This window comes from Dermacentor silvarum, chromosome 10, assembly GCF_013339745.2.
Source record: "Dermacentor silvarum isolate Dsil-2018 chromosome 10, BIME_Dsil_1.4, whole genome shotgun sequence".
Classification (NCBI taxonomy): domain Eukaryota; kingdom Metazoa; phylum Arthropoda; class Arachnida; order Ixodida; family Ixodidae; genus Dermacentor; species Dermacentor silvarum.
Window position 1 is genome coordinate 13,956,890 of NC_051163.1, and position 21,108 is coordinate 13,977,997.

General features: G+C 48.1%; 2 protein-coding genes across 5 annotated transcripts in view; both read left to right on the forward strand.

The window, feature by feature from the left end:
* Positions 1-15,920, forward strand: part of LOC119466002 (phytanoyl-CoA dioxygenase, peroxisomal-like) — a 73,008-nt gene extending 57,088 nt beyond the window's left edge. For 2 of the 4 annotated variants that reach the window (XM_049657089.1, XM_037726484.2), the window contains exons 3-8: positions 1,254-1,490; positions 6,690-6,765; positions 9,124-9,296; positions 11,238-11,369; positions 11,562-11,624; positions 14,302-15,920. In XM_049657089.1, the coding sequence (XP_049513046.1) occupies positions 1,254-1,490; positions 6,690-6,765; positions 9,124-9,296; positions 11,238-11,369; positions 11,562-11,624; positions 14,302-14,355 (735 nt within the window). In that variant the 3' untranslated portion in view covers positions 14,356-15,920. The remainder of the gene's footprint in view (positions 1-1,253; positions 1,491-6,689; positions 6,766-9,123; positions 9,297-11,237; positions 11,370-11,561; positions 11,625-14,301) is intronic. The other 2 variants (XM_049657091.1, XM_049657090.1) reach the window with 2 other exon arrangements.
* A 927-nt stretch (positions 15,921-16,847) lies between these two features.
* Positions 16,848-21,108, forward strand: part of LOC119465972 (trichohyalin-like) — a 50,575-nt gene continuing 46,314 nt past the window's right edge. The window contains exon 1 of the mRNA XM_049657140.1: positions 16,848-17,129. The gene's annotated coding sequence lies outside the window, so the exon portion shown is untranslated. The remainder of the gene's footprint in view (positions 17,130-21,108) is intronic.

Consider the following 21,108-nt stretch of genomic DNA (forward strand, 5'->3'; position numbering starts at 1 on the left):
GTGAATGCCCACGAGTGTGAGTAGACATGAATGTCAGTCGCCATATAGCCTAGAAAATATTGGTGAGTTGGTGTGGGTGAGTATACACTTATTGTGCTGACCCGTGACTAAGAGTAGGCATGCGCGGCTAGTCATCGTGACATACCACATAAAAATGAATGCGGACACATGTATGCGTTGAACGGAAATGATGTTGCATCACACTGAGGTATTGTACCCATGGATTAATAAGAGGCTATACTTTTTAACAGGAGGAACTGTTTAAGCCGGCCGTTAGTCCATCCGTCGCTGACAAAAAATGTGGGCCGATGCTGGAGATAGTGAAGAAAGGGTCCAAGCGCAATGGCACATACCCCTGTGAACTATAGCGAAGCTGAGCCTGGCTAAGTCTAGCTAAGCATGGTTGGAACTACTTAAGCTTAGTCAGTCATGGATAGCCAATCGATAGCCAATCAATAGCTAATCGATAATCGATCAATAATCACTAAATTCTGGAAAACGCTGGGGATGACTTGGTAGTGCTTAGCCTAGCCCAAAAGCCAGGACTAGCTAGGTGCCCATCAGCTTCGCTGTCTCTTTAGAATTGCGCCTCCAGTGCAAGTTACGGTAATTTGTCTCTCTTTTTTTTTTCCTGATTATTATTTTTTTTTTTTTTTGCATTGCTTGCCGCATCTGTATTGTTCGTATACTCACATATACTGGATGCTTTCCCAATAAAACAATTTCGGCGGAACTCATTTAAGATAATAGTCTAAGTTATGCGAGAGCATTCGCATAAATAAGATCAAGCTGGAGCCATTTTCACCGGGAACCACCTCGCTCAACATAAACTCGTGACGCTCGCACATGCGGCGCGATGTCGCGCCGAGTGACGTAAACAGTCACGCTGTGCGAGGGTCCTACTGTCGCACGTATTCCACGCCCCTCTTCAACTGTTAGCATGACGTCGAGGATAGTTGCTCGCTTACCATGCTCCACGCCCGCATTCGATTCCTCGCAGAGCGCTAATTTTTGTCAGTTTCTTCTTTACGTGGTTAACGCTTCGAAGCCAGACAGATACCCAGCCAGTCGGGTCAAAGTGTATGGGGGTGGGAAAGGAATATTATTCATTTTCGTAAATGCATTTACGAGTCAGCGACTGCGTGGTGGTCTTTCACCGTCCCTTAGTGCGCTGTTACACACTAAAATCGCCAGACTGGTCACTTTTTGTAGTTTCCGCTTCAGCACGACGCTGTCCGCGCTCCTTCGCGCAGGGCAACGGCGGTGCGTCGGCGCCGGTCAGCAAGAGCCTGCTGACCTCGGAGCAGCGCCAGCAGTACGAGGACCAGGGCTACCTGGTGGTACAGGGCCTCATGCCGGCCGCGCTGATGGCGCAGGCCAGCCGGATGGACATCGCCCTGGAGCAGAGGCAGAAGCTGGACGCCGAGGCACAGGAGAGGCTCGAGAGGACCATGCGCGACCTTCTGTCCCAGTACAGGCGCACCTCGCAGGTGAGGCTCCGGAGCCATGCTTTACCAGAGGGGGTATTCTGTGAGAGTCCACCTAGTGGACTGTCAATTTCGACCGCTGCTGATTAGCTGCAGCTGCACGAGTGAGGAGGAGACAGGTGTTCAGTTCACCGAGGACACGGGCCGAATCTCGTATAGCGCATGGAAACACCTGAAAGACGAGGGTTCAGTAACTTAGGATGCACCCCATTTCTACTAAATATACTGACATATCCGACTTCGCCTAATTCGGTCTGGTCCGCCGGAAACGCCGGACTACATCCGCGCTTTTACAACTGATTGATTAACTGCATTTTAACAGCGGAGCGGTTTAAGCTGGACGTTGGCCCGTATAGCGTAGGCCAGAAAATGCGCGTGGCGATGACGTCACCGCGCGTTGCCTAGCAACCACTTGGCACAGCTGCGCCTCGCCTCGCCGCCGCTCCGTACCGCCGCGCCGAGCTGTTACGACCGCGCACCTGCTCCGTCTAGTCATGACGTCACTTCGCGTCGCCTAGCAACTACATGTGCCTCGCTTCGCCTAGAACATGTAAACGCTTCCCCAGGCCGCGTCTTGAAGCGCGTCGTGCGGCCAAGCAAGAATCAGCGCGTCAGCGGCGAGCTGATCCAGAATACCGTGCCGAAGCTGCAGTCGAGAAGAGGCGTCGTCGAGTCGAAGATCCCGACGAGAACGAGAACTCGAGAGTCTGCGTTTGAGTATCCAGCTTCGTCGGGATAGCGACCCTGGCTGTAGCTTGGTCAATCACAAGCTCCGCTGTTTGCTCCAGCGTTGCTCCACTAGTGCAAGCTGCGCTCATTTTTTTTTAACGTACTGCGTGCAGCGTGGCCCAAAGGCTCCAAGATGCCGAGGAAGATTAAAACGCAGCGTTACCACCGACTGACAGAAACAAGGCCTCGAAGGTCACCGATCTGTATGCTAACTACGATCACCGTCAGAGAGGTGAACGTCGTGTTCACAAGCCATAATCAATACAAAAGTATGTTCCGGTGCATCTACTTTTCTCCGTGAAAGCTCGCGCCGGCTACGAGCGATCCCCAATATGCTCGCTGGCATTTGCAGGATATGGCAGTAATATACGGCGGCTAGGTGCCGGAAACGCGTGATAATATATTGGAGGCGTCTAGTGACACCATGCCAGACGTGTTGTCCAAAAACATGGCCGCCATGACGTCACCAATGATTCCAGCGCCCGTAGTATACACCAAAAGAAAGACAAAAAGAGGTTGTTTTCCATTACTCTGGGAGAACCATCGATATAGCAGGGTGCGATGTGGGCACCACCTATTGTTCTGCCGTCCAGCCGATGACGTTTATTTGGTCGTCAACGTCGATACCCGAAAGAAGCTGCGACGAATACGATTATTATTATTCATCGTCGTTCCTGTGACAGACAAACAGTGGTTTCCGGCACGAGCGTCTGCAAAGGTCTTTGACATCGGCAAAGACTCTCACCAGCCCATGCATGCACTTTACTCTTTTCTTGCTCTGGCACTACTGCAAACCGAGAAATAGGTCACAGCGCGCAGCCGCGATTTTCTTTTCTTTCCAGAGACGCTATAGCAGCCAGAGAAAACGACGTCACTGGATTCGTCTGCTTCCGGTTGCCTGCCGTCTGTGGGCGTTCCACTCGGCTGAAGTAGCGCCACCATAGATAAAGGACGGAAACTCGGAAAGGGCATGCGCAGTATACGCTTCCGTGTGCGCACGCGTCTGGAACAGGTCTGCCCCCGATGACTGACACTCCGTCTTCGGCACAATGACGCGAGAAAGGGAGCCGGAAGTGTATAACTGGGCGTTGGGTCGTCTGGCCGCCCGTAACGACGAACCGGGTCGCAACTCACACCCCAGAGCAGATTGTCTACGAAAAAAGGAACACAAACCTTATGGTGAATTCCACGGGTAGGTCTGGAGTGGTTGCCCGAATCCTCGAGGGGGCGCTCGGATTTTTCAAAGTCGAATCTGCAAGGGATAAAACAAACTACGCTGCGCCGGAACACAGAGAAAGCCATCACGCGCGCAATCGGTTCCGGAAATGGGGTCTCGCTTTAGCTCGTTCCTTCTTCTTCTTTCTGGGGTTTTACGTGCCAAAACCAGTTCTGATTATGAGGCACGCCGTAGTGGAGGGCTCCGGATTAATTTTGACCACCTGGGGTTCTTTAACGTGCACTACAACGCAAGTACACGGGCGTTTTTGCATTTCGAGCTCGTTCCGTTCCCATGGTTAGCGAAGTCGCTGTCCCCGAGCGTGTGTTTTGAATGCGTGTGAGCGAAATTCGCAAGAATCCGTATGAACGGTGTGCCATGGAGGTGACGCTGAATGCGCATCATGGCGATGTGGCACGGAGATGTTTGGAAAACTGCCGCTCACAGCCCACCGCTGCCGCCAAAACTAAACTCCTCCTGCCCTTCCCGACACGCCCTTGCAGTTCCGGTCGAATCTGTGCCCCGACGTCTCAGCAAGTGAGAACGCTCTACTGTGAAGCCAATTGATCCGAAACGACCAGTAGAGCACGCGAACCCATTCCAGATCTACCCGTCGAACCACGGATTCTTCGCTGCGAAGCGAGAAAGCTTGATCAGGACCTACTTGTGGAATTCAACATTACCCATTCTCACTAAAATTGTGTAGGTCTGCGGTAGCTAGAGCTGACGTCATGCGACCAGTGGCCAATTTCAGAGAGTCCATCGTACTCAAGAAAAGTTAGTGAAATAAACATCTGCCATGTAGCCACTTGAATTACCCGAACGTTGTATACTCAATGAAACGCACATGAAGTTCAAATGATGATGAACGATGGTTCCTGGCATCAAGCACGGGACCACCACCGAATATACACCACACGCTTTATACGTTAAGTACCACACAGAAACCTAGCGCTAATGTCAGCGCGAGCAGAAAATATAACGCCTAAGCGTAGACGGATATGGATAAAATTCGTCTTTCTGGCATCGAGCGCCCTTGTGTTCACAACCGCAGCAATCTGGGCCTGTTGGTATACCATGGTAAATGATTTTTAATAGTATGAGTGCGTGAGAAGAATACAAGGAAATGCCTAAACTTGTCTCTTCTGTCCATGTTTCTTCTTACTTCAACCTTTTTGAAGCTAAATCGACATCAGGAAAAAATTTCGCGTTATTTATTAGTGTCAAATCAGCCTCCAAACGCTACTAATCGATGATTTTCAGAACAATGCACTGAAAGCCGGTCTCCATAAATTGGAAACGATCCCGTGTCCTCGCGTTCAAAACTACGATCTGGTTATAAGGCACGCCGTAGAGGGGGGGACTCCGCATTAATTTTAACCACCTGGGGTTCTTTAATGTACACCCAATGCCCGGTACACAGGCGCTATTTTGCGTTTCGCCCCCATCGAAATGTGGCTGCGCCATGGCCGGGATTTGATCCCGCGGCCTCGTGCTTAGCAGCGCAACGGCAAAGTCACTCAGCAGGGTGGAGGCTTGACCTAGTCGGTACAAACTCGACAGAGGAACAGCGCGAAAAGACGAACGACGAGAAGGGGAACACACACCAGCGCTAGTGTGTGTTCCCTTCTCGTCCTTCGTCTTTTCGCGCTGTTCCCCTGTCACTCAGCAGCCACGGCGGGTAAAAAACAGCTACTTATACAGTCATTACACACGTCTAATACGACATATATATACAAAAAAAAAGTTGCGGTTTCGCCCGAAAGGCGAAGCAAATTAGTAGAGAGCTATTCGGAGTAGGGATAGTAGTTTTATGAGTTGCATAAACTTGGGCACATTCGCTTACTAACTGAATTAACAAGCGTGGTGTCAGCGCGCACAAGCAAACATGAATAGATCAGACTCATACAACCACTGTCAAAACGCTGGCAGCAAGCGCAGCCGTCGCAGCGAGCGAAGGTTCGTGCGGTCTATCACTTCAATGCAAAGGTACGAGCCGTGTGGAGATCGCTTTCAAGATACGGTGCGCGCGACAGCCCGGAGCCGCGCAAAGTACACGTACGCAGGTGCTGGCAGAGTAGAAGCCGCACCGCTTCCCTCCCGCGCTGCCTTCCCGCTTTCCTCCTTTCGCGTGAGACATTAAGTAACCAGCTCCCCTTGCGCCCAGTCGCAAGATACGCATTTGGTGCCGCAGCTAAACGTCACCTTCCCTCCCTCCCTCTCTCCCATCCCCCCACGGCCTTTCGCACGACGGAAGACGTCGCGTTTGCTCTCCGCCGTGCATTCGCTCTCCGTGAAAGCGCGCGTCAGTCGCAAAAACAGCATACATCGGCGCGCGGTGCCGATTTTATCGCACTTGAACTTTATACGGAACCCGACGGCGACGCTGACGGCAGAAATCCGCTAGGAGTGTCCATGTAATTGCTATCGCAATAAAAAAATGGCGCTTTCGCGCCGTACTCACAGCTAGCACCATAAAGACGAGGAAGAACTGTCGGAAAGATCAGCCGCACTATAAGGAAAATGTGGCTACAGAACGGTCCAGCAACGAGCGGCGTTGTCGCCCCTGCCCTGACTGCGGAAAGCCCGTCAGACCGACCGAAAAGCCCCTTGTTCGGGAATTGGAAAGCCCACGATGTATGGCACGCACATCGTTAGGACGAGATCGTCGTGTCCCATGAATTAATTCCACCGAGGACCGTTGCGCGGTGTGTACGGCTCTCGGCTATCGCCAAACAGTCGAGGCTACTAACCCGAGTGTAAATACCGCAGCCCCTGGGCGTCGCCTCTCCTCCACAGTATTAGAGCATGCTTAAACAGCGCTCAACACGAACACAAAGAGAAGTGTGCCGGTCCCTGGTATACCGCGCCGTTTGAGACATGGCCGCAAGAAAAACGTCGAACAATATCTGTCGGTAGTATTTCACGTACTCGCGGGCGAATTGGAGCGGATAGTGCAAGCCCACCGTTAAGAGAGAAGTTTACTCACAAAAAGCGCCGATGCACAGCACCAAAAACCACATCGCGCTGCCTCCTCGTCGCATCGCCGGCAGCCGTCGCTCGCATATTAGTTTCACCAGCAAGCAACCACAGCTATCCTTGTCGTGTCGCTCGGCTTCTTGCTCAAATAAGGTTTATGCTTTAAGAGGTATCCAAGCCTGCAATGATATTAAAATTTTGCTTTTTACCCTCGAGAAAAGGAGTTTCTCGGAGCTAATGTCGATCCCTTTGGCCTCCCTCTTTTTATGGATACGCAGGTTCTGGACTGGGTGGAACAGTTCTGCGGCGCCAAGGTCCTCTCCCTCGGCGCCATGTACGTCAGCGTACCACCAGGTGAGAAAGGCTGGTCTCCTCTTCCACCTCCGTCTAGATTGCAGAAATTGATAGTTAGCGCTCGGGTGGGAAGAGGGTGCGTCGATGCCAGCGGAGAGACTTGGTATTCAAACGATGGAAGAACAAGTCATTTGCCTTCTTAACATCCTCCGTAGATTCGCAGGCATCAGATCGGGAGGCACGACATCAACATTCATACGTGTACACTCATCGGGCAAAAGATTGCATACTCGGCTCCAGCCCTTCATGACCGGTCACGCAGTTCAGATGAAATCCTCCTGCGACTCTTAGCCAGAGGCATCCGTGTATGTTTAGGCGTTCTTCAGGCATCCGTCAGTTCTTTAGTTATTGCCGAGTCTCGCCAGCCCTCTTTTCCAGGCACTGATGTTTGCGGAGGCGTGCCGTCACTAGTTTTGTTTAAGCACTCAACATTCCAACCATTCTATTTACCAAGAGCTTAACAGCCGAGATAGGTGAAATGCATGCGAAATTACAGAACAATGCCGAAACCTCCTACCGGAAGAACAGTATTGTCAATATGACGTATCGGGTACTCCTTGGCTTCTCCACGTTCCAAATATGTACCCTTCAATACCAGGATTTGCATGTAAGTTTAAGCTGCCGGTAATAGAATCGAAATATCTGATACTGTCACATATTTACACAGAGCACCAGCACCACATTCACATGGGTCAAATTGTCTCACAGTACTCAATCAACCACTGCCGAACGTTACGCAATTTTCTCTGCAGTGAAATGTATATGTTCACATCTACATGTTTTGTTTGTTTTTTTTTTCCCACGCGGATTGCAATGTACTTGTGTTCTAGCTTGTGAACTTGTTTTGTGAACTTGTAGCTTATGTGTGGCGATTTGTGAAATATATACTCGTTGTAACTCGTCCTTCAGTGCTGTTGTATCGCTATGGCTTTGTCCTTCCCAGGGTGTTTCTCTGTTTATTTCACATCGAAGCAGATGAGTAGCCGGCGCCTCTACGAAGGGCCAAAATGTCTTTACATACATTTAATTTTTAAAAATGGCACCCCAGGTGGGAACACAAAAGAGCGCCAGCAGGAGGCGATTGTATTGAGCTATGTTTTGATTTGATGGCGCTATAGAACCTTAGAACCTATAGAACCATCATGGAACATTAAAAGAGGACAGTTATCTGAAACGCCTGAGGTTCTGGCATACTTAGATGCATAATACAACACGCGTAGTCGACAGAATCGACACTTTCAATTCCGCATGGCTACAGAGCCAACACGCTATACAGCGTTTAGCAGCAGCCAGTAATAAAAAAAATTAAAAAAGCTTTTCGTTTGTATATGAATTGTTAGTCGCTGTCACAATTGGTCAGCGCATAGAATCTGCAGCACTTTCTGGAACATGGTAACTAAGCCCGCTTATTCGCTGAATAATGCTCTCTTGAACACTTGTTCCAAATGTTATTCACCTACCTGTGGCACAGAAGTCAACAATTTTTGCTCGAAAGACCACCGTCTCTTTCCTTCAACTACCTGAAATCACCGCCATATTTTGCGCCCATTCGCAGATAAACACGGTGGCCACTGGCCGGATTTCTTTGGACGTTACAGCTAAGCGGCTCCTGCGGCAGAGGTAAAAACTAAGAAATGTGAGGAATGACTAGGCCGCCAGCGCCAGCTAATCGCTGATTGCGTCACCAAAACGTCGAGACAACATGGGCTCCGAGAGCCGCGACAAAATATGAAGTTCTCCCCTTTTTTATCGGCAGCGCCCCTCTGCCCCTGTTTACCACAAGTTTCTTACAACATACTACAACATACATACGTATACTAAGGGACGCTTTACGCTGGCATTCTTTAACCACTTCAAAAGAAGATGCGGACCAGTTCTTCATGAATTTGCCTTCCATTTGGTCACAAGCATTGCAAAACTCATTGACTCGTTTTTGAATGTGTGCGCATGCTTAACCTCGATCGCTGTCCACACTCCAATGCTCGTTTACAGTCGTTTCATCTTTCACACCCAGAACAAATCCAACTTATCACCCGATCTGGGGAGGTAATCTCTAAGGGTCCATCTAGTGGACTGTCCATTTCTGCCGCTGCTGATTGCCTGGAGCTGCACGAGAGAGGAGGAGACAGGTGCCCCCAGCCAGTCTCCTTCTCGCTCGTACAGCTGCAGCCAATCAGCGACAGCCGCAATGGACAGTCCACTAGGTGGACTCTTACAGAAGAGCCCCCCTGGTGGTGGTCGTCGAGATAATGACAAGAACATTCCCATACGTTTCCCACGTATTTATAGATTGTCCCTGTATATTGTATGCGTTTCGGCACGAGGTGCTCACACCTATTATATATGTGCTCGCCACAGCAAGCGGCGCCGGTCAACTGGCGCTGCACCAGAACGCCAACTTTCTGCCGTTCTCGGAAGACGAGGAGCGCCTGGTCTCGGTGTGGACAGCCATCGACTGCCCCGGCGTCAACTCCCTATTCGTCGTACCCGGTTCTCACAAGGGTCCCGCCCTGCAGCACAGCGTCGAGGACGTGCGTATATCTCTCACTGGCTATCTTCCTTGCTTTTGCAAAACGATGGCTGTTTAGAAGGCACTTCCTTCCGAGCTCCACATCGTATCTCATAGGGATCATCGTCATGTTTACCACCGTCCCGTTTTAACAGCGAAGCTGTTTAAGCCAGCCGCAAAACGAGGGCGTTTCACGAAAAGCCAGCCGCGCCGTAGCCATGGCAACCAGCGACGCCGCAGCTGCCTGCCACTGCGTTGCCTAGCAACCACCTCGCGGAGCGTCGCGCGCTATGCTGGGGAGAGAGAAAGAGAAAATGAGAGCGAGAGAGAGAAACAAATTGTAGCAGCACCAACGAGGCAACGCGCAGAGGTGCTGCCGACGCCATCCGCGCTTCTCTGTTTCCCCACATTAGCGCCGAACGCTCGCGATGTCCGTGACTGCAGCAGGCGCCTCTGGCGGCGACTCGGCCGAGCTCCCACCAGCTGCGCGCTACTGCGCATACGCCGTGACGTCATCCCGGCGTTTCGTCTGCTGGGCGCCGCCCGTACACTGCATAGCTTTCGCCCCACTTCCCCACGTGTGCTCGGACTGCAAGTACTTCGCGAGACGTTCCCCGATGCCACGGACCACGCGGAAATGCTTATACACTTCGTATAGCCATGACCAGCTAGGAACCGATCAGCTCCGCTGTCTTTAGCCTTGCGCCACTAGTGCAAGCTACCCCAAATTTCTTTTTTCTGAAGTAGTTGACGGAAACGCACTTCACCACCGACATCTTCGTGATCACAGGGTGTATTAGAAAGGCGGTGCGGACGAAGCATCGCAACAAATAAATTTTTTCTCTCTATTCTATCCTCCAACCAGGATTCTGCCCCAAATCCACAATGCGTGAGCCATCGTGCCGTGATCACCCACTCGGAGCGACGGCTAATAAGAAAAGTATAGAATTGAGAGCGGGAGATCACTACAGCAGATGGCCCCTGTGGCCGTGCTTTGTAAAAGTTTACTCCATTTTCTATTCTCTTCGTCATTCGTACAAAAGCCGCCACGCCATCACTTCCGCGGGAATCGGCCAACCTATTCAGAAAAGAACAATGTAAACAATTGAAAAACTTTAATCCTAGGGTTTTACGTGCCAAGGCATGATTTGATTGTGACGCCCACCTAGGGTTATTTAACGAGCATCCAAAGCACTTACACGGCCGTTTCTGCATTTCGCCTTCATCGAAATGCGGCCGCCGCATTATGACAATTTATGATAACTCAAAGGGAAGCTCTTTACTTTTCGAAGCGAGATCAGGATGCCTTAAAACGCGTACTTATAAAGCGAGGTACAAGGAAGAAGAAGCATGTAATTGCTGCGGTAAAGCTAGGGAACCGATAGAACATGTTTTATTATAATGTGAAGACACCTGCCCAGCGGTCGGTTTAGTCTACCCTTGGGCTCAGCGATAGCAGGGGCAAAGTAAACATGTGTGCAATAGAGATTAGTAAGACACGATTGGAAGATTGGTGGAAGAAAATTAGAGAAACGACAAACAGAGGCGTAAAAAAACGAAGTTTCAAAGAGTGGTTTAAAAAGTTTGATGCTGGCAATTCTTTGGGGTTTCTTTTTTTTTTTTTCTTGGTAAGGGGGGGGTGGACGCTTATAGCATGCATCCATCGATCCATCCGTGAGCTAAGCAAGAGCCTTAGAGTATAAGCAGAAAAAAAAAAGCCAGGCAAGATAAGCATCCGGGTGTCGTTACAGGCATAGGTAACTTTACAATATAAAAATATTGGTTTTAATGAAGAGAAATAATGTAAATACATACAAAATTCTCGATTACAATAGGTCTAAGAAAAACTGATTCGCTCAAGCAGGATAGGTGACTCTTTGTCACTGCTCTGTTTTAAAGAAGGTACTGTTAAAGATTGTCATCATCACTGTTGTGCCAACAACACATCTTGACGCGAACGCAGGGTGTCATAATCGACCCCATGTTCGAGGACGTCGGTGCTGTGGCCGTGGACGCGCAGCCCGGTGACGCAGTCTTCATCCACCCGAGGCTCGTGCACGGAACGGCGCCTAACCGATCCAGCGCTCATCGCAAGGTACCCGATGTTTCGTAAATAAAGGGGCCAAATATAGATGGGTGTTATACGTTAAGATCGATCGCGATGAAATTTCGCATGGTGCAGCGTGAGTACTGCACTACTCACAGCAGTACTCCGGGAGGGGGGGGGGGGGGGGGGGGGGGTGTTACTTTGATACGTTCACTTAGTTTTGTCCTCCTATTTTCGCAGGAAATGATTTCGCACTACGCCCACGGCAACGTCCGGTATATTGACAAGCCATCGTCCAACCAGGTGGTCACATGCATTCCTCATTACGCTCCGAGCATTTCGCTGTATTATTTGCCTGTTTAACCTATTACACTGCCGTTTTCACTAAACACCGAAGTGAACTGTGATGCGCTGCAGCAGAGAGTCATATTCATTGTTTTATGCTAATTACCTCGATGGGGTATTGAAGCGCTTTTGTTATTTCTCATTATGCTTTCAATGTATTCTTTTCTTTTTTGTTTTTTCGTTTATTTATTCAGCATTTGTACAGAAAGAGGTCTCGCAGTTACAAAACTGTCACGGACCCTTAGAGTAATTAACAATATAGTAATTAACACATTATTGGCAACAATGACAACGAAGTAAGCAAGGTTAACATAGCAATTATTTAAGAACCATGCATGTCTGCAATATAAAGTTGGAGAGAAATACCAGCAAACGTAATATATACTACACAAACAAGAACGAAAATTTCTAAATATAAAGACGAAAGACAAGGAAACAATTTAATCAGAGTATAACAAGAAAAACAGTTGCATACGCATGAATATTGAAAGTAAGATAAATATGGTTGTAATATACGTTCAAAGTAGTGCACTTGTAGCTATTAGTGAGGTTATCAAATATTTCTTGACATCCTTCTTGAATGTTAGTGTTGTGCGACAGGCTTTAATATGAGACTAATTAATTCCAGTGTTTAATACCCATAAATAGAGCCATAAATATTACATAATTAGTGTTCATTCGAGGAAATTAGAAATTGCTTTTGGATGAAAATCTTGTATCTTATGAAGAGGAAGGGCGGGGGGGGGGGGTGTAAGTGTCAAAATATTAATTTATATAAAAACACCTCATGGTTGAGTATACGGCACGTACATCAGTAAAGTCAATTTCTGCTGAAGCATGCAACGTAACGATAATACGTTTAAAGAGCTGTAAATTGAACATTCCGTTCGTGAGTGCATCGGTAATATGAGATGTTATTAATTTGATTTTAAAAAGGCTTCAATCATCAATGCCAGGCCCCATGGTTCGTAAACTAGTAATTCATTGTGTGTCGCAGGGTACAAGTCAAACGAATCAGGGGTTGGCCTGAGCACTGGGTGTTGTGTACGGTTTTTTTTTTTTTTAATCTTCCTGCATAGGACAGAAGAAAGTGTCGAATTATTTTCCATATCGGTGGCTTCTGTAACTGCCCTTGCTCCTGCATTAAGTTTGGTCGATGTGCGAATTGGCGGAGACTGATGAAGAAAGGATTTAATGGTATACCATGTTCTCGAAGTAGGCGCGCTTGGCTTCTTTCAAGATTCTGGTAAGTGTATTAGAATAAGCTGTGTACCAGGACCTTAACTCTGCACTAAACGGCTGGCGTTTCAACTTTTATGAAAGTTATCACATTTATTATTGCTTTGTAAAAGGGCACATGTTATCCATGGATTTCTAGGAGACTTAAACCAACGAATATTTTGGGTTATGCTCATACAATCCAAGTACACCCTTTTAACTCTGCTGCTAAATTGTTCAAACGCCAAGATAGGATCTGTTCAGGGCCTGTATAGGTTAGGGCCTATCCAGAAAGGTCTGGATTGCAACCTTTCACGAAGTTATGGTAGCCGTTACAGCCTCGTTATAAACTGATTGTCCAACTAAGAAAGAGAAACAGTGAAGATCGAATTGAAATTCTGGGCGTGAGTAAATTGTGCTGCAGCCGCGAACTGAAAGCAGGCACAGAAACGCTGTCTTTCGCGAAAATGTAATCTCAGTGTGAACGCATACGGTAGTGAACAAAAAGGTAGGATATTTTGCATTCGGATCCTGTGAGCTCAACTGCTTAGAATGTTGGAGCTGCGTTATGCCAAACCACTAGCCTAGGGCATGCTTTTTCACATACTGTCTGATATGCCGGATGTTTCTGCGAAGAATTTAACCAATTTTTGAATATCCCCTATGATAGCATAATTCTAACTCTTGAGCTCGATTGCACAAACAGGCGAACATTATTTGCGCGATAAATCAATATGCATAACTGACAAAAATTCACTAATTATTTGGACGATAAGTCAAAATGCATAATTGACTAATAATTCACTAGTTAAGTTTTTTATTTATCTCACGGCAATATTGTAATTTATAAATTTTAGCTGGGGAGTTCACAAGGCGTTCGGACCGAATTCTCAGGATGACACCAGTTTCGAGATAACACCCGAACTTTGCGAAGGAATACATTGGCGGTCAAGCTACTTTAGTGCTTCAGTTAATATATATTGTGTGGTTTTACGTGCCAAAATCACGATGTGATTATGAGGCACGCTGCAGTGGGGGACTCCGGATTAATTCTGACCACCTGGGGTGCTTTAACATGCGCCCAATGCACGGTACACGGTAGCTTTTGCAACCCAGCTATCACTTTTAACAACCTCTGAAGTATGTATGGTCCCGATCGCTCCAACATTCGTGGTATTTCGTATGAAGGGTCAAATTTTTTTGGAAACGTTTTCAAGCATTATTTCTTACGAAATGCGGCTCAAATACGAACAGCCACTTCAACCCCCCCCCAAAGAACTCTGCTTTTTTCAAACTGCTCCACAGGGAAAATAGCTACCGTCTTAAGCCCATTAAGGAATGGTTCTCTGTATCTTTTACGCACGCCGGCATTGTGTTTATCGATGGTTAATTGGGCGCTATTTTCTCTGCTACCTAGGACTACTGGAAAGACAGCGCCTACATCGTTCGCAGCGCCGACAGCCGTCTCTGAAGTGAAAGCGTGTTGAACTCACCGCGGAGTGCACCGTTTCCTCTCTAGGATCTATATGCCTGAACCAGGACGACTTCTCTTCAATTGCGAAGCTTTACGTCTGAAGAACCTAGTGGATTTCTTAAGTAGCCTTGTGGCTATTTTCGAGTGGATGACTGTTTTTCTGTTGTATTTTTCTTTTTCTTTGCATCGAATTGTAATTTCGGGGAAATGTAAGCTGGTTGACTGTCATCGGTGCTAATATGAACCTAGCTATGACTGCATAGCGTAGCAGAAACTGGGTTTTCGAGCTTCTTTTTCTTGTTATTATTGTTATCAGATAGGCCTACTGTTATCAGATAATTCTATTATTTGACATGTTAGATAAGCGTAAAAGCGCTGCCAGATCACTCCCAATCTGTTCAAAGATATCACTGTGCAGATGAAAACGAAGTCCTCTTTGAGAGCTGTCAATGGCGTAATACGAAGACGGTGAAGGCAGTCATAAGCACAGACAACACATGCGGTAGACGAAAACACTGTAAAGGCGCGTACACACTAGCGGCAAAACGCGTGCGGCGCGCCGCCGGCGCCAAGACGCAGGCCGCGCAAGCAGCCGTGAAACAGGTTTTCTTGGAGCGGGAGGGATCGTTCCTGGACCGATTTTTTTTGCGGTTTGCCGCGTGCCGCGGATGAAGGAGACCAATGAGAGCGACTGCTTCCGTGACGTGCGCGTGGGAAACTGGTTTCATGCGCACCCGCCCGACCGCTCGTTTCGTACTCGCGTCCGGTGTCAGACGGAAACTCGTCGTCTGCACGCGTCAGCTACCGGACGGAGCTGACGGTACAGTGGCCCATTCTAGCCACTGTACTGACGGATAGTTCCAAAAGGGGGGAGGAGCCTATGTTGTCACGTGACTGCCGTAGCTGAGTTTTGCCGCCGGCGGCGCACCGCGTGCGTTTTTCCGCTAGTGTGTACGCGCCCAGCGAGGTTCTTCGCGCTGCCATTTAAGATGTGAATTAAATGTATTCAACACCTGCAGCGTAACACCTCGAAACTAAGAGGGGTTGTTCTCTTGACTTACTGCACATGCGCACGCCTGCAATGCACTCAAGCACAAGTAATTTCACGTGCGCGCATACATACATACATACATACATACATACATACATACATACATACATACATACATACATACATACATACATACATACATACATACATACATACATACATACATACATACATACATACATACATACATACATACATACATACATACATACATACATACATACATACATACATACATACATACATACATACATACATACATACATACATACATACATACATACATACATACGCACGCACGTACAAGACGGGAGGTTATAGGCGACCGAGGGTGTGAGCTATTACGGAGAGACTTGTGAGCTACGTGCCTGCTTTCCCGTGAAGTGGGTTATACTTTTCGTTTATTGTTGTGTCAGACTATTTTGCAATAAAGTTTGTGCTGTTTATTTTGCCAGGCTGATCAGCTAGGCTATACCAGCACATTATTTTCACAATAAAATGCACTAAAATACCTGGAAGTTTAGTACTGTTCAATGCGGGTCACATGATATAAATCTCGCAGCGGTGGTGCCGCATTCACAATGGTTCTTGTTCGCGAGATATGTTTGTCATTAACCCGCTGCATTTAATTTGTTAGCGACACATTCGCTATCACTATTGGCCAGTGCCGATCGCGTAAACTACTTCGTCTATGCGAGACCTCATTACACTTGCTATCTGTACTCAATATTGCTATTGATATTGGTGCTGATGTTTATTTTCACACAAAAATGTACAGAAATTGTAATTCCTAATAGTCCCTATTATGCTCCACGTCTCTTATGCGCGTATGAGCCAGACAAAAGGCCACTGCAGGTGCTATTTACGGTTTGTGCCCAACCTAACGAAAACAACCAATCTCACGTGGCTACTACTACCAGTATGTAACGTAAACAGCGCCGGTTGGCCATAAAATATGCAAATGTGCGCCTTCATAGAAGTTATTGCGCCTAAAGGGAAAAAGTAATTACTGCAGCCGCAGCGCGATATTAGCTATTAGTACCGCCGACTCCATCAACGTCGACCAACGAGATTGGAAGGGCACAGCCAACTTTCACCAGCATGGGAGTACGTATACGTACTCCCCAGGCGAGTTCAGCGGGGTTCGTATACGAACCCCGCTGAACTCTCCTGGGAAAACCGTTGAGAGTAGGGCCCCGTATGAGAGTAGGGTCAACTTTCCCCAGCACGCGCATTCTCCTGTCCTGAACCGCGCGAAGCTGAGAAACACGGCGGTGACGGGCCCGCCACCAGCGTGTCGAACGCCCCCCCCCCCCCCCCCCCCTTTCGACCAATCGTGTCCACGGAACGGTGGCGGCTGCCATTTTGCGGCGCCCACCAAGGCGCGACGTCAAGGTGGTTACCCCTGGCTACGGCCCAGACGCCGGTCGAATATCGACGAGCCCACGGCCGCGTCCCGTACTCTACGAAACGGTACCCGCTGAAAGCAGCGCGGTGCTTTCTCGCTTGTATAAACTCGGGCGGCACGAGGACCGGGCCGCAGTGGCGCGGAAAACAGGCACCGAGGCCCACTTATCGAGAGCGGGACAGCACGGGGCCGGACAGCGGCCGCTTATATACGGGCGGGGCGGCTTGGAGGTCACGGCTTGGTTCTGCCTGCAAGACGCCTCTGCCGAGATGTGACGCGTTTGAAAGAGACCCAGTGGACAGTGCCGAAGCGGTAAGTAAAAGCAATGTTGTAACCTTGCCGACTAACCTTCAAAGCGGGTATACCACTATATTTGCAGTGCGGCGTCAGTCGGCCTACGTGACGCGCATGGCAACATTTGCCGGATAAACGACGAAAGCGATGGAACAGGCAGGAACTCTCCGACAACACTTTGAGCCCCTTTGTTTTTATTCCTTGTAGTACCGCTGATGGTGAACGCCGTCAATTTCGCCGGAGCTTCTTTTCGGTTCATGCCATAAGTAGTAACATTTCCTTCTATTCCGTGCGTGCGGCGCTGTGTGCGGTACGACTTCGCGCGAATATGACATCAGCTGTACTGATTATAAGAACGCGTTCATGCACCAATGAACCGAATCCTTGTTTATGTGAATGTCAGCCCACTTTATTAGCTCCTTTGGACTTTTATATATTTACCATAGCGGATCCCTATAGCACGTTCGAGCTTTATAGTTTTTAGACGGTTTCAGAATCATCCAACGTTATCTCTAACACCATGAAAAATGCTCTGCAGTTCAAACGCGATACTCGGAGCGTATGGCTGCCGGCGCCCACCAGAGTGCGCTGGGGACAACGAGCTGATGCATTGTGGTATGCGATGAAAGCGACGGGTTTTGTGACGCATTGTGACTGCATTGCGCCCCCTGTTCAGTGATTTCCCAGCGTTTAGCGGTGGCGCAGAAAGCGTTGGCTGCCATGCATTCCGCTTATCGCTGAGCACTTTACCTCACGCACCTTTGAGAAATACTATTTTTCCCGATCAAGAAACCTGAAATAGTACTACCAGAAAAATTCGTTAGCGATAAGAGTTGTACGGTATTCCAGCCATACCAGCTATGTGCCTGTGCTCTGCTTCTGTAATTCATTTCGACAAACTTCTCGTGTGCGCCTTTTTATTTCCCTCAGGGGTCTATCAATCGATGACCGAAGTACGCTTATCTTGCTGACAAGAGATATCAGTCTACAATTAAATGCACACGAAGGACTCGATGCACTGGTGAAGCATTAGCTTTCAGGAGGGTCCACCATAGCCCGCAGCGAAGCTTCCATCCCTTGCATTTCGAAGAGATACTGGTTTGCTCGACAGATCGTGATATTGGCTGGGACGCTCCATTGGCTGGGACGCTCGGCAACGTCCGGCCTCTATCGCCGTGCTAAACCAACGCCTTGGCTAAACCATAGAGTTTCATACAATAATTACTAGGAGAACTCCGGCGCTTGTGTCTACGGGATCTGCAAGGTTCAGCCGCCATGGAAATGATGGGTAGTACATGGATTTGCCTAAACTTCGTGTTCTTTCTGACTTCAAACGGCTTTGTGAACTTGTAATCTCGTCGTTTTCAACAGAGTATTGTTTAAAAATAATTAAACATACATTAATAAATTTGTCCGACGGCAGGATTCGAACACAGTACCTCTGGTACAAAGGCCCGATATTGAAATCATTCCGCCACGGACGCATGCATCGCCAAGGGGCGTATAGAACGCTCTTATGAATTTTTCGCGGGCAAGCCAGGGGATGTCCGCCATCTACTTTGAACGTGCCCTGGGACGCGCAAATGTGCTCGAAAGTGTAAAATTGAACAGTGATCAACCTGAAGACTATGAAAGATGGACTATGGGCAACATATTTTACAAGTCATTGTTGCAGTATCTCCATGAAACGGGCCTGCATGCTTATATTTAGCCCCAGCAGTATTGTAATGCCGTGTGGCAACCCAAGCGCAAGGAAAAAAAAAAAAAAAGGGGGGGGGGGGGTATTCTGTAAGTGTCCACCTAGTGGACATGTCCATTTCGTCTGCTGCTGAAGTGCTGATAGGCTGTCTATAGGATAAACTAGTTTATTGCTGTTTATTTTATCTAAATGTTCGTTTATTAAATAAACTAACATTTATTTAATAAATAAATATTAGCAAATGATAAAGACCACGGTCAGGTACCGTTGATACTAAGTGGATGCGCCTTGAGAGAAAAAATAGAAGATGAAAGACAGAGAAGTTAACGAAATAAGTTGTCCGGTTGGCTACTTTGCATTGTGGGAAGGAGAAGTGGTAGAAAAGATTAGGAGAACATAAAAAAGGATTTATTCGCACAAGCGCGAGGAAGACAAATGACAAACCACAACTTTTCTTTCATTCCTCGTGCTTTCAAAAAAAAAAACGCTCATTCAGCGATCCGGCGGAGGATATAGGCAAACTTACGTTCTGGAGAACAGTAATGACAGTAGAAGTCTACATTCGCGTATAATGTCTGTGGTGTTGTCGTCACAGTTGAAAAATCTCGCAGTCAAGTGCTCGCCCCTTGAGTGTTATACCTTGAGTGTACCGATATACGTTCAGTGCATTGATAGCTATAATGTGCGACTCCGAACCTTATAATGCGGATCAATTATAGAATCATTCCCCCGGTCTGCTTCGTTCGTACGGTGTCTGGCCGGGTAGCTTCAATCGCACAGTAACGAAAAAAGAAAAGTCACGTGTCCGACGGTGGGATTTAAACCAGAGTTCCTCAACGCATCAGCTCGATGCTCTTTAGGCCACATGTGCACTTTTGTTGTCTGTATTGTTAGGCCAGATGCGTACGCCCATAACACAGTAAAGAGAACAAAAAAAAATGGAGGACGCTTAGGCTTCGCCTTTAAGAGTAGAACGCGATAGCGTTATCGGGACCCGTTCGCATCGCATCGTTCACATACGGCAAGTAGGCTTCATTCATTGCAACACTGAACGTGGAAAAGCCAGCTTACAAAGGCCAAGCTTACACCGATCCCCTTAAAGTCGGCTTCACTTTTAAGCTTAAATGCATTGCTGGAAAGACGTTTTTCCAGGGACAATATAAGTGGTCTTATATTAAAATGTGAAGGCCCTAGCACCTTTTTTATTATTATATTAATTGTTTGCTAGTGCACCGACGCGCACAGGTCTGGTAGAAATGCTGGAAAGGGGGTTTGTGCTTGAGTTTCCTCCTAGCAGAATTAGGCTTTCTCGTACATTCAATTACAATCCGACGCCAATTGGTAAACAATCCGACGGCGAATCCGACGCCGAATGGTAAAGTCGTACTTTACCATTTTCGGACGCATTTCACTGTGAGAAATTCAATTTTCTTCACCAAAACCTTGCACCACGTGGAGGGCCTGCGCGGTCGATGTGGTTGGATTATTTTCTCCGCCACCCGCGATCACACGCCGGTTGCCGACGCCGGATCTTCTGCGACACGGGGCCCTAAACGCTATCGCGTTAAAACCTTGCAGTCCTTTCCTCGTGCAAGCGAGCGCTATGAGACGCTAGAAATAGCTCCCTTGAATCCAGCGGCACAGTGAGCATCGAGGTGCCCTGTTGTTCAGCAGCATTGAGAACTCCGCGGTCGCGCCCCTCACACACGCACAATCATAATCGCCAAGTGTGGAGACGGATAAAACAGCTCACAGCAATAGCGAGCCGCTTCAAAAGTCTCGCTCACTTCGTGTCCCAAGACTTTGAGATTTCGCTGACCTCGTCTAGAAAGTACCTCCTCGTCAACAACCTTCCTCCCCCGTTTTTGTTTTTTGCGTGTGTGTATATGAAGCTGCGCACGAACGCAGAGATGTACCGGAAAATACTGAATCGCGCCCGACTGAATCCTCTTCCTTCGGAGACATGAGTGTCACTTGCATATCCGATGCTCAAAGAGCTCGCATGTCAGGGTGAGGTGTTTCGAGACAGGGAAACGTCTTAGAAAAGTAAAGGAGATCACATGGTTACAACGGAGAGGGTGACCAAGGCGAAGGCGATTCGCTGCCGCATCCATACATGATCTGCCTTGGAAATCTTCACGTGTCACAGACTATTATACGAAAGGAGAGACACAAGTTCGCGACGAAGTTCACGCACACGCGCTAAGCATTTTAACACCCTTACGGATGTACAAAGGTCACTTGGCTATGTCCCCTGCTAACACCTTCATCCTTAAGGGGTTAGATTGAATCATTGAT